Raw genomic sequence first — 14,166 nt, 5'->3', positions numbered from 1 at the left:
ACTTTGCTTTAGCCTTTTCATTCCTTCTGGAATTATTTCTTTGCTCTTCTCCAGTAGCATACTGGGCACCTACTGACCTGGGGAATTCATCTTTCAATGTCATATCTTTTTGCTTTTTCATACTGTCCATGGGGTTCTCAAAGTAGGAATGCTGAAGTGGTTTCCCATTTCCTTCTCCAGCGAACCACGTTTTGTCAGACCTCTCCACCATGACCCGTCCAAATTGAGTGGCATAACTCATAGTTTCATTGAGTTAGACAAAGCTATTATCCGTGTGATCATGTTCATTAGTTTCTTATTTCGGTGGTTTTCATTCTGTCTCCCATCTGATGGACGAAGATAGGAGGCTTGTGGAAGCTTCCTGGTGGGAAGGTGCATGCATCCTTTTGGATCATATTTTTCTCCAGATGCATGCCCAGGAGTGGGATTGGAGAATTATTTGGTAGTTCTATTTTTAGGTTTTTAAGGAACCTCCATACTCTTCTCCATAGTGCCTGTACAAATTTACATTCCCACATATGGTATAGAAGGGTTCCCTTCTCTTCACACTCGCTCCAGCATTTATTGCTTGTGGATTTTTTAATGACAGCCATTCTGGCTGGTGTGAGGAGATATGTCATTGCAGTTTTGATTTGCATTTCTCTAATAATTCACGATGTTGGACATTTTTTCGAGTCTCTTGGACATCTGTATGTTTACTTTGGAGAAATGTCTGTTTTGGTCTTCTGCCCATGTTTTTGATTGGACTGTTTGTTTTGATGTCCAAGCATCATTAGCTATTTATAAATGCAGGAGAACAATCCCTTGTCTGTCACATTACTTGCAAATATTTTCTCCCAATCTGTGTGTTGTCATTTTGTTTTGCTTATTGTTTCCTTTTCTGTGCAAAAGCTTTTGAGTTTGAGTAGGCTCCCATCTGTTTATTATTTCTTTTTTCCATTGTTCTAGGAGATAGATCAAAAAATTTTTCTGTGATTTATTAGAGAGTGTTCTGCCTATGATTTCCTCTAGGCGTTTTAAAATGTCCAGTCTCACGTTTAGGTCTTCAATCCATTTTGAGCTTATTTTTGTGTATGTTGTTAAAGATTTATCTAATTTCATTTTTTGTTACATTTAGCTGTCTGGTATTCCCAGCATCATTTGTTGAGAGACTATCAATTTGATATTGTGTAGCTTTGCCTCCTTCATCATAGATTAATGGACAGTAGGTACATGGGGTTGGAGAAGGCAATGGCATCCCACTCCAGTACTCTTGCCTGGAAAATCCCATGGATGGAGGAACCTGGTGGGCTGCAGTCCGTGGGATCGCAAAGAGTCGGACATGACTGAGCGACTTCCCTTTCACTTTTCAGTTTCATGCATTGGAGAAGGAAATGGGAACCCACTCCAGTGTTCTTGCCTGGAGAATCCCAGGGACAGGGGAGCCTGGTGGGCTGCTGTCTATGGGGTCGCACAGAGTCAGAAACGACTGAAGTGACTTAGCAGCAGCAGCAGGTGCATGGGGTAATTTCCAGGTTTTTTTAAATAATGTTCCATTCATCTATATTTCTATTTTTGTACCAGTACCACACTGCTTTGATGACTGTAGCTTTGTAGCATAGTTTGAAGTTAGGAAACCTGATTCCTCCAGCTTACTTTTTCTTTCTGATTATTGCTTTGACTATTCCAGATCTTTTTTGTCTCCATAGAAAGTTTAAGATTTTTTGTTCTAGGTCTGTGAAAAATGCCATTGGTAATTGATAGGGATTGTGTTGAATCTGAAGATTGCCTTAGGTAGTGTAGTAATTTTGACAATATTAATTCTTCCAATACATGAACATCTGTTTGGGTCTTATTTATTTGTTTGTTTGTTTTTTTTTTTTTTTACTTTATTTTACTTTACAATACTGTATTGGTTTTGCCATACATTGACATGAATCCACCACGGGTGTACATGCGATCCCAAACATGAACCCCTCTCCCACCTCCCTCCCCACAACATCCCTCTGGGTCATCCCCATGCACCAGCCCCAAGCATGCTGTATCCTGCATCGGACATAGACTGGTGATTCGATTCTTACATGACAGTATACATGTTTCAATGCCATTCTCCCAAATCATCCCACCCTCTCCCTCTCCCTCTGAGTCCAAAATCCGCTATACACATCTATGTCTTTTTTGTTGTCTTGCATACAGGGTCATCATTGCCATTTTTCTAAATTCCATATATATGTGTTAGTATACTGTATTGATGTTTTTCTTTCTGGCTTACTTCACTCTGTATAATCGGCTCCAGTTTCATCCATCTCAAAAGAACTGATTCAAATGTATTCTTTTTGACAGCTGAGTAATACTCCATTGTGTATATGTACCACAGCTTTCTTATCCATTCATCTGCTGATGGACATCTAGGTTGTTTCCATGTCCTGGCTATTATAAACAGTGCTGTGATGAACATTGGGGTACATGTGTCTCTTTCAATTCTGGTTTCCTTGGTGTGTATGCCCAGCAGTGGGATTGCTGGGTCATATGGCAGTTCTATTTGCAATTTTTTAAGGAATCTCCACACTGTTTTCCATAGTGGTTGCACTAGTTTGCATTCCCACCAACAGTGTAGGAGGGTTCCCTTTTCTCCACACCCTCTCCAGCATTTATTGCTTGCAGATTTTTGGATCGCAGACATTCTGACTGGTGTGAAGTGGTACCTCATTGTGGTTTTGATTTGCATTTCTCTAATAATGAGTGATGTTGAGCATCTTTTCATGTGTTTGTTAGCCATCCGTATGTCTTCTTTGGAGAAATGTCTATTTAGTTCTTTGGCCTATTTTTTGATTGGGTCGTTTATTTTTCTGGAATTGAGTTGCATAAGTTGCTTGTATATTTTTGAGATTAGTTGTTTGTCAGTTGTTTCATTTGCTATTATTTTCTCCCATTCAGAAGGCTGTCTTTTATTTTTTAATTGAAGGATGATTGCTTCACAGAATTGTGTTGGTATTTGCCAAACATCAACATGAATATTTGATTTCTTTCATCAGTTTCTCATAGTTTTGAGGAATACAGGCATTTTGTCTCCTTAGGTATGTTTCAGGTCAGTCGCTCAGCCATGTCTGAATCCTTGTGACCCCATGGACTGCAGCATGCCAGGCCTCCTTGTCCATCACCAACTCCAGGAGTTTACTCAAACTCATGTCCATTAGTCGATGATGCCATCCACATGTCTCATCCTCTGTTGCCCATTCTCCTCCCGCCCTCAGTCTTTCCTAGTTGAGTCCTAGGTATTTTATTTTTTTTTGAGGTGATGGTAAAAGGAAGTGTCTCTTGAATTTCTCTTTGATTTTTTCATTTGTAGTTCAGTCACTCAGTCATGTGCATCTCTTTTGGACCCCATGGACTGCAGTATGCCAGGGTTCCATCCTTTACTATCTCCCAGAGTTTGCTCAAACTCATGTCCATTAGTCAATGATGCCATCAAACTGTCTCATCCACTGCTGTCCCATTCTCCTCCTGCCCTCAGTCTTTCCCAGCATCAGGGTCTCTTCCAATGAGTTGGCTCTTAGCATCAGGTGGCCAAACTATTGGAGGTTAAGTGTTAGTCCTTCCAACGAATATTCAGGGTTTATTTCCTTTTCCTTTAGGATTGACTTGTTTGATCTCTTTGCTGTCCAAGGGACTCTCAAGAGTCTTCTCCAGCACCACAGTTCAAAAACATCAAGTTTTCAGTGATCAGCCTTTTGTATTATCCAGCTCTCACATCCCTACATAACTACTGGAAAAACCAAAGCTTTGACTATACAGACCTTTGTTGGCAAAATAATGTCTCTGCTTTTTAATACACTGTCTAGATTTGTAATAGATTTTCTTCCAAGGAGCAAGTGTCTTTTAATTTAATTGTTGCAGCCACCATCCACAGTGATTTTGGAGGCCAAGAAAATAAAATTGTCACTGTTTCCATTGTTTCCCTATCTATTTGTCATGAAGTGATGGGACCCGATATCATCATCTTAGCTTTTTGAATGTTGAGTTTATTGCCAGCTTATTCTCTCTCCTCTTTCACCTTCTTCAAGAGGCTTTTTAGTTCTTCATTTTTTTGCCATTAGGGTGGTGTCATCTGCATATCTGAGGTTATTGTTATCTCTCCCAGCAATCTTGATTCCAGCTTGAATTTCATCCAGATTGGCATTTTGCATGACATACTGTGCATGTAGGCTAAAGTAGCAGGTGACAATATACAGCCTTGACTTACTCCTTTCCCAATTTGGAACCATTTTGCTGTTCCATGTCTGGTTCTAACTGTTGCTTCTTGATCTGCATACAGGTTTGTCAGGAGGCAGATAAGTTGGTCTGGTATTTCCATTTAAGAATTTTCCACAGTTTGTTGTGATCCACACAGTTAAAGTCTTTAGCGAAGTCAATGAAGCAGAAGTATGTTTTTCTGGAATTCCCTTGTTGGTGTATAGAAATGCAATAGATTTCTGTTGCATACATGTATTAATTTTGAAACCTGCAACTTTATCTGATTCACTGATGTGTTCTAGAAATTTTCTGGTAGCATCTTCAGGATCTTCTATGTATAATACCATGTCATCTGTAAATAGTGACAATTTAATTTCTTTTTTTCCAATTTGGGTTCCCTTGACTTCTTTTTCTTCTCTGAGAGTTGACATCCTGGTCTTTTTCCTGATCTTAGAGGGAATGCTTTCAGCTTTCACCATTGAGTATGATGTTAGTTGTAAGTTTGTCATATATGGCCTTTATTATATTGAGGTATATTCCCTCTATGCCCATTTTCTGGAGGGTTTTTTTTTTTATCATAAATGTGTTCTGAATTTTGTCAAAAGCCTTTAATGTATCTATTGAGATGTATACTTTTTATTCTTCAGTTTGTTGATGTTGTGTATCACATTGGTTGATTTGCAAATATTGAAAAATCCTTGCATACCTGGGATGAATCCTGTGATCATGGTGTATGGTCTTTTTAAATGTACTGTTGGATTCAAATTGCTTGTATTTTGTTGAGGATTTTTTCACCTATGTGGATCAGTGATATTGGCCTGTAATTTTCTTTTTTAGCGGTATCTCTGTCTGGTGTTGGTATCAGGGTTATAGTGGCCCCATAGAATGAGTTTGGAAGTGTTCCTTTCTCTGCAATCTTTTGCAACAGTTTCAGAAAATAGATGTTAACCCTTCTCTAAATGTATGATAGAACTCACCTGTGAAACCATCAGGTCATGGACTTTTGTTTGCTGGGAGTTTTTAAATCACAGTTTCAATTTCAGTGTTTGTGATTGGTCTATTCATAATTTCTATTTCTTCCTGGTTCTCTTTTGGGATTTGCACTTTTCTATGAATATGTCCATTTTTCCAAGTTGTCCATTTTGTTGGCATAGAGTTGCTCATAGTAGTCTCTAATGATCCTTTATGTTTCTGCAGAGAAAATTTTAACTTCTTTTTTCATTTTTGATTTTATTGATTTCTCTCCCTTTTTTCCTTGATGAGTGTGGCTAAAGTTTTATTGGTTTTGTTTATCTTTTTGAAGAACCGGTTTTAAATTTCATTAATCTTTACAATTGTTTTCTTTGTTCCTATTTCATTTATTTCTTCTCTGATGTTATTTCTTTCTTTCTGCTAACTTTAGTTTTGTTTATTCTTACTCTAGATATTTTGCATGTAAGGTCAGGACTTTTATCTGAGTTTTTTTGTATTTCTTGAGGAAGATTGTATGCTATAAATGTCCCTCTTAGAACTGCTTTTGCTGTCTCCCATAGGTTTTGGACTGTTGTGCTTTTGGTTTTATTTGTCTCTAGGTATTTTTTTTATTTCCTCTTTGATTTCTTCAGTGATCCTTTAGATGTTTAATATCATATTGTATTTTTTTGTAATTTTTATTGTAGTTTCTTTCTAATCTTATAGCATTGTGACAAGAAAAGATGCTTGATGTGGTTTTAATTTTCTTAAATTTACTGAGACTCACCTTATGGCTCTGCATGTGGTCAATACTGGAGAATGTTCTGTGTGTGCACTTGAAAAGAATGCATAGTCTGTTGCTTTTGGATGAAATGTTCTATAAATATCAATTAAATCCATGTGATCTAAAGTTTTATTTAAGCCCTGTGTTTCCTTACTAATTTTCTGTCTGGATGGCAATGTGATTTAGGATGGGGTTTTTGTCCACACCAACAATGTGATTTATGGTGGGGGCTCTGATTTACCTGGTATCAGTTCATCTTCTGAGGGGATTGTAGACAGGGATCAGCCACAAGTGCAGTGATAAAGCAAGAACCAAATCTTAAGAAACTTGAGTGTGCTTTCCTGGCTGGCAATACTCCATGCATACTGTCACATATTTATTCTGGAAAGTAACATTGTCCTCCCTCCACAGGAATAGGAAAATTGAAGCTCTCTGTTAGGTACTTTCTTATACTCTGCCCTATGCTTCTTCCCTTGGCTGATTTTCATCTATATCCTTTAGGCTTCATAAGGCATAACCATGAGTATATCAATGAATTCTGTGAGTCTTGTAGTTAATTATCAAACCTAAGGGTGTTATTTGGGATCCCTAGACTCTCAATTGGTATCAGAAGGAAGGGTTGTCTTGTGTGAACTCTTTCCCCTAACTTCTCAATTGCTCTAACATTCACAATATGGTAGAATTTTCCATGTCTTCTGAGACTTAGTTCAAACATTTCCTTCTTTGGTAGTGATATCTAATGTTCATTCATATCTAGTTCTCTTGCCCTTCTGAGTTTGTAGGACTTTTACAGTTTTCTGTTTCCTTAAAGTTGGATGAGGCCATATGATCAGTTATGGCTAGAGAATTTAACTGTAAGTGAGAAACAATCTAGGGCTCTCTCTTCAGCTGTGGTGATTATAGAACTACATCTTGAGATGGAGGTGTAGCAAGGCAGCAGAAGCCCAGATCGTGTACTATCACATGGGTGATAGCTGCTCTGGAAAGTCACCTGGATTCAGAGTAGGATTTGTATGAGCAAGAAATAAACTCTTATATGTTAAGCCATTAAGATTCATATTGATGTATGAATACAACACAATATTATAAAGCAATTATCATTCAATTTAAAATAAATAAATTAAAAAATAAAATGGATAAACAACAAGAAAAAAAAGATTTGAGGGAATATCTCTTATTGCAGTACACTAAACTTATCCTGATGGATTACAAAGATCTTCCTCAATTAGAATTAACCACTCCATTTTCTGAGTGCCTTGAGGACTTCATCCATCCTTGTTATGGCCCATGTTTATATGTTCTCACTGAACTCTGAGACTGTAGGCAGAGATTTTATTTTAGTCATCTTGGTATCTCTTGTGTACCAACCACAAGGCCTAGCCCAGATTATATATTTAGGACATGCAAGTTGAATCTAATTCAGTTGGTTGGCAGCATGGCTGTTGAGGAGATGGACAAAGCCTCACCTAAAAAGCTGCATTGAAGGACCTATTGGTGAGTTAAATAGAAGTAATACAGGCTTCTGAAGGACAAAGGACCATACACCATTCCTTTCACTTTTCCCCAATCATATGAGGAAACACTCATGGCCTACTGGAGAAAAAAGAAAGAAATGGGAGACATGGAATCAGAATAGTGTGCTTCTAGTGAACATGAATTAACCTCCAAAAATTCCTCTCCAACCATATTGGCAAACCCAGATGGTCTAATATACCTATGACCAGGCTAAACTGTTGCACTGCAGGCAGTTGTACTTGGGGGAATGCTGAGATCTCATTTTGTTATCTTGGACCTGATAGGTAAAAGCCTGGGTGAGCAAGGTCTATCTAACCAGCATTCTATTCTATTTAGGACAGAAGCCTCTGGGAGGCAGGGGTAAGCAGGTCAATATAAATAGGGAAATTCCAAAGGGTCCAAAGGTTAAGCAGGCTAAGTAGCAGAGTGGTGGCCTCAGTGACTAAGACACTGAAGTAAGCCAAAACCCACAGCAGAGACCTTGGGCCTCCTTCTATTTTCTCTTGATGTGTGTGTTAGTCGCTCAGTCGTGCCCGACTCTTTGCGACCCCACAGACTGCAATCCACCAGGTTCCTCTGTCCATAAGATTTTCCAGGCAAGGATACTGGAGTGGGTTGCCATTTCCTTCTCTAGGGGATCTTCCCAACCCAGGGATTGAACCCGGGTCTCCTGCACTGCAGGCAAAAGGACCGGTGGTCATAGTCATCTGTTGGAAGCCTATACTAGAAAACTTAAAGAGACAGGGCTCTTGAGGAGAATATAGAGAGTGATATTCATTCATATGCTAGTATCAGCTCATTCCATATTCTTGCTTCCAACTCCCCTCAATCCATGTGGCACCCAGGAACACTCTAAGAGTAAGCAACACTGAGACCAGTTTGAAGCAGATTGGGAGATGAGTGATGAATAAGCATTTTATTAGGGTCAGTGTTTATTTCTTCTGGAAAAAGGCAGGTGAAGTAGTACCAGAGCATACAAACTATTATTGTGTCTCTGCTGGGTAACATAAGATACCACACAGGAGCCTTGTGGACAGCAAGGAGCATGTATGTGTAGGAGACACCATGAAATAAACACTTTGGGGGATGGATAAATATGTCTATTTCAGAGGAAACAGGACTGGAAGCATTAGGAAGTAGCTGGAGGTGAGGGATTCCTAAGGGATATGGATTCTGGTTAGGTTCAAAAAGCAGCTTTTAAGATCATGTGAGAGTGCACAGGGCAAGTACTGGACTTGGCAGGTGCAAGGAAAAGGAGCAAAGTCAGGAATGGGTCTTTAAGACTTGTCAAAGGGTGAAGTGACATGAATGACAGTCCTACCCATAAAGACATTTGAAGTGCCTCTGTTACAGAATCAAACATGGTTCTTGTGGCCCACTCTTTAAGAAATGACATGGAAGGCCAGATAGCCCATGGTATGCCTGGCTATAGAACAACAGGACTGGTAGGTGAGGCTGGGATAAGCTGCCCCCACCAGGCAAATTCCCTTTATTTAGCAATTGGTAAAACACACACACACAAAATAGCTTGAGAGCTATGCCTAGAGGTGCCTTTTACTTCTTTTATTGAACTCCATAAATATTTTCATAAGGCTTTGTGTCATTACAACATCATATTTTTGTTAAACATTTTTTAAACACACAACTTTGACACTTGTTTGACAGGGTCAAACAATCAGATAGAAGAAATGAAATAATAAACTGGCAAGTGCAGAGCAGCAGGGGTAATCAAAATCACTGTTGCCCATCCTTCCACCCCAGCCCACCCCATCCCCAAAGCACTAAAAGATCACTATTTGGTTTCACACTAGAATTGTTAGAACTCTCTTGTTGCTGTCCTTACACATCCTTTAGAGACATACATGTAGAATGGATGAGAGAGAGAGAGAGGGAGAAAGAGGAGTTGAGCTTCTGGATTAGGCCATTCTATGGCAGGTTCCAAGGCTTTTGGAGAGCAAATCCAGGCCTCACTGAGGTGAGGAAAGGGGATCTCTGGGCCATGCAGAAACAGAGATTTACAGATTCCTTGGGGAGAGCACTGCTGTGGGGACACAGAATATGCTTGGATTCTGAACTCAGGTAATGGGAGCTCCCCTTGAGGCTGTCCATCACTGGTCTGCTTGCTGTCATTGGTTAGGAGAATTTTCTGACCAATGGTAAACTGATTTCTTATTGAGTTATCGGCATCTGATGAGACCAGTGAATTGGGTGGGTGAGAGGTAGGTGGAAAAGAGGTGAAAATCCCTGATCCTGGAGCTCTATGCCCTGCTTCCCTGGACACAGTCCCAGGGGAGCAGGAAGGGGGTGTGGGAGGGAGCTTGGCCAAGAGAAGTTGTAGGTCTAGGGACCTGTCCAAGCATCCCCTTTTGGTGTGCCCCCAAGCTCTGGAGAAACATGTCAAGGCCAGGCCTAATGGGAAAGAATGGAAAGTGGGAAAATAATGTACACTCAAGGAAGGCCTACACAGCCAGATATTCTGTTTGACAGGGAGGTCAATTTAGCTGAGGCACTCCGTACCAGGTTCCTTGCCAACGGGGCTTAAGTAGTTGGGTCTTGTGCTGAGCAGTGGTGGCCAGTCCCGAGCTCTAGCCCTCTGCTCAATTCAGGCTTATCCTTGGCTTACTCCTCAAGTCTCATTTGGGTGTGGTGGAATGTGAGCTTAAACAGCTTGTAATTTGATTCCAAAGAGGAAAAATTCCCAGGCTGGACAGGGCCTGGTCTGAATCAGGAAGCATAAAAGCAGCAATCAAGCTAGCTATGTTAAGTGTCCCATGCAGCCACAGCTGCTGCTCATTAAGCTGAGGTCCTTTCATGATGAAGTCTTCTCCCACAGGGTCCAGGACAGACTCAATCTCCTCACTAGAATGGCTCTCCATAGTAGGCCCCATCTTTACTCCTTTGTACTACATTCTTCTTACTATTCAAGGTCTATCTACTCAAGAGGCCATGTAGAGAGGAGGAATAGGGAGTACACATAGGGAGCCTGTCTCTTTGCATGGGAAGTGAAAAGCCTGACAAAAATGAATCTGAGGGCAGCAACTCTGCCTCAGATCCTTTCTCCACAGGGAAATGTCCCCTGGGTTTCTCACTTGCTTACTTCAAATGTGATGGGATGAGAGAATGTTGGAAATAGGGCATTCTTTGAGTTCCAAAAGTGCTTTAATTATGCTCATACTAGCAATCCTCCTGTGTAGGGGAGAGCAGGAGAAAGAAGGTAAACAGGGAGGAGGATGGAAGGAGCCATGGAAGATTATCCATGCAATCTGCTAACAATGGGGGAAGTTACACCTAAGTTAGGAACTTTAAGTACATATCTTGGACTGAGGATGTCTCTTTCCATGCCCACCTTTATTCTTTTCTATAAGAGATTACTCTCAGCCCTGGATTCTGTCTAGGTCAATAATTTGAATACAGCTGATGATCTTGGTCAGGTGAACTCTGTTTTGACCTCTCACAGACTCTGAACAATGCTGCCTAAACAATCTGCAAATGTGAAGCAGGTATAACCAGGCTGCTGAACTGACTGCAGTGGGGAACCATATCCTAAACCTACCTGTTATTGGAGACAGTTGAATCCCTCCTTCAAGGGGCAGAGTCTCAGCCTCTTTGCTTCTAGTTCAGACTTTTTAAGTTAGGGGAGGAAGAAGCCTAGAAGAAACCCCATAACCAAAGTGGCATGAAGAAGAGAATAACTGACCCAAACTAAACCCCAGATACAAAACTGTCATGACCCAGCAGTGCTACAACATGGGAACCCCCAGTGCTAGAAGAAGAAACAGCCCAAATGCAGAACATTTTCTGAACAAAAGTCCCTTCTAGTATCATTATTCTGATGTTCTCTTACTTCTGTTTAGTTTCAATCCCTCCACAACACCTAAAACACAGTGAAAGCAATAGAAATATTGAGCAGTTATGTCACAGGGCACAACAGAGCATGTCCAGACTGGTATGACTAGGACAGAAGATGCAGGAAAAAGGCTATTTGGGGTAACTGCAGGGCTGCAGAAACATTCGCAGATGATCAGTCGAGGGAGAGGAGAAAGGGGATCCTTCCTTTACCCAATGAGAAGTAAAAGGAAAAAAAGAAATTCAAAACTCCCAAACGCCACCATATTAAACTAAATTCAAAAGTCATCAGCATCAGTATCATCAGGAAAGTAAAAATCAATACAACACATCTATGTTAATAATGACAAGTCAATGAATCATTCACAGGAGAGCAAAAAGATTATTTCAACAGAAGAGGAACAAATAGAAATGTAAGTTTCTGAAAGTAAAGGGGAGGGGGGCAGGATAAGAACAGAAAACTTTTTAAGGGATCACATGTTTGGAAGTCATTGGTACTTCTTCCTACCAACTACAGATTTTACTTGCCCAAAACAACAGAAAACATTTTTGGTCCTTCTGCGTGTGTGAGTGTGTGTGAGTGTGAGAGTGTGTGTGTGTGTGTGTGTGTGTGTGTGTGTGTGTGTGTGTGTGTGTAGTTGGGTGGGTGGGTGTGTGGGCGTGTACACTCAAGACTTTGTGTGTTTTTGTGTATGTGTGTGTATGCATGTGTGTGTATATGTATATATATATATAAATTTCAACAGTGCTTCTCCAAAAAAAGGTCCATCTATAAATATAATTTTATTTATTTTAAAATTATCTGCCTCCCTGTTGGTATTATTTTTTGAAGGGGGTTAACCTGCTGAAGTTTTGCCAGAATGGTGACTGGCTGCGCTTGGGTTCGGTGAACTCAAAGACCTGCGACTGAGCGATGCCATCGGGGACCAGGTATTGGCCCTGGTTTAACGGGTCCTGTGGTGGTGGGTAGGAAGGAGGAACGGAGCGGGCAGAGTTGACACCTAGAGTAGATGGGAGATCAAAGGGAAATGGTATAAATTAAGTAGCAAGGGGCTTCTCAAATCACCTAGTGCCCCACTTTTAATCCTTATCTATATTCAAAACAGAATAGGCTGAAGCACAAAGCATATGAATCAGAATGCAAGGATGATTTCTCTGTTGCTCCCAAATACCTTTTTCATTTGGTGGTCAGTGTCTGAAATTTCAACATTACAGCTTCTCTGTTTGTCTTTGTTTGATGACTTGATCCCATTACCCTGGAAGCAATGTCACATTAAGCCATCATATATCATATTAAGCCATTGGCAGGTCAGTGAGAAGGAAACACTTTTCTAAAAGTGAGTGTTTTGCTGTTTTTTATCCTTATTATCGTTTTCCAGCTTTATTGAGATATAACTGACATAATATTGTGTAAGCATAAGATGTTAAATGTGATGATACATTACATGTATATACTGTGAAATAATTATCATAATAAGGTTAGTTAACACACCCATCACCTCACACAATTACTTTTGTTTGTGGTAGGAACATTTAAGAATCTCCTAAGTATGTAATACTCTTAGCACCTCCTAAGTATACAATAGAGTACTGTTAACTATATTAACCATACTGTATATTATATCCCTAGAACTTCATCATATAACTAGAAGTTTGTGCCCTTTGACCAACAAATCCCCACTTTCCCCAATGCCAACCCCAAAATCTGGCAACCAGCAATCTATTTTCTGTTTCTACAACTTTGCATTTTTCAGCTTGCACTTAAAAGAGACATCAGATATTTGTATTTTATGACTTATTTCTCACAGCATAACTCCCTAAAGATCATTCATATTTCAATAAATGATAGGATTTCTTTCTTTTTATGGCTGAACAGTATACCATGGTATGTATGTTTATGTCTTTATTGGGTATATGGTTTATAAATAATTTCTCCCATTTCATAGGAAGCCTTTTCATTTTGTTAATAGTTTGTCTTTTGCTGAGCAGAACTCAAGTCCCACTTGCTTATTTTTGTTTCTCTGGCTTGTGCTTTAGGTGTCATATTTAAAAACTCATTGGCAAGACCAATGTCAAGGAGTATTTTCTCTATGTTTTCTTCTAGAATTTCTGCCTATGTGAGTCTTACACATAAGTCATTAATCTGCTTTGAGTTAATTTTTGTGACTGGTGTAGTATGGGGGGGTTGATACAGTCCTCTGCATGTAAATATCTAATTTCTCCAATGCCATTAATAAAAGAGTAGTTTTCCCTTGTATTTCCACCCTGGCTCAGTGGTAAAGAATCTACCTTCAATGCAGGAGATGCAGGTTCAATCCCTGGGTTGGGAAGATACCCTGGAGAAGGAAATGGCAACCCACTCCAGTGTTCTTGCCTGGGTAAGCCCATGGACAGAGGAGCCTGGTGGGCTACAGTCCATGGGGTCGCAAAGAGCTGGACATGATGAGCCACTAAAACAAAAACAACAAATTTTCCCTTTCTGAATATTCTTGGCCCCCTTACAAATAGTAGTTGAACATAAGTATGGTTTTATAATTGGGCCCTCAGTTCTGTTCCATTAATCTATATGTTGATTTTTAATGTAAGCACCATACTTTTTGGATTACTATAGTTTTGTAATATAGTTTGAAATTGGGATGTATGTTTGCCCCCAATTTTGTTCTTCTTTCTCAGAATTTCTATGGTAAATTGGGGTCTTTTCTGGTTCCATATGAATTTTAGGACTTTTTTTTTTTCTCCTTCTATGAAAAATGCCATGGAATTTGAGGTAGGGATTACATCAAATATACAGATGGCTTTGTGTAGTAAGGTCATTTCCACAATATCATCTTATAATCCATGAATATGTGATATCTTTC

General features: G+C 39.8%; 1 protein-coding gene across 2 annotated transcripts in view; it reads right to left on the bottom strand.

Moving 5' to 3' along the window:
* Nucleotides 1-12,127: 12,127 nt before the first annotated feature.
* ARHGEF9 (Cdc42 guanine nucleotide exchange factor 9) overlaps nucleotides 12,128-14,166 on the bottom strand; it is a 331,172-nt gene continuing 329,133 nt past the window's right edge. For both annotated transcript variants that reach the window (XM_052663173.1, XM_052663174.1), the window contains one exon: nucleotides 12,128-12,309. In XM_052663173.1, coding sequence (XP_052519133.1) covers nucleotides 12,128-12,309 — 182 coding nt within the window. The remainder of the gene's footprint in view (nucleotides 12,310-14,166) is intronic.

The sequence above is a fragment of the Budorcas taxicolor genome, chromosome X (assembly GCF_023091745.1).
Source record: "Budorcas taxicolor isolate Tak-1 chromosome X, Takin1.1, whole genome shotgun sequence".
Classification (NCBI taxonomy): domain Eukaryota; kingdom Metazoa; phylum Chordata; class Mammalia; order Artiodactyla; family Bovidae; genus Budorcas; species Budorcas taxicolor.
This window is presented reverse-complemented; position numbering and strand designations above follow the sequence as displayed.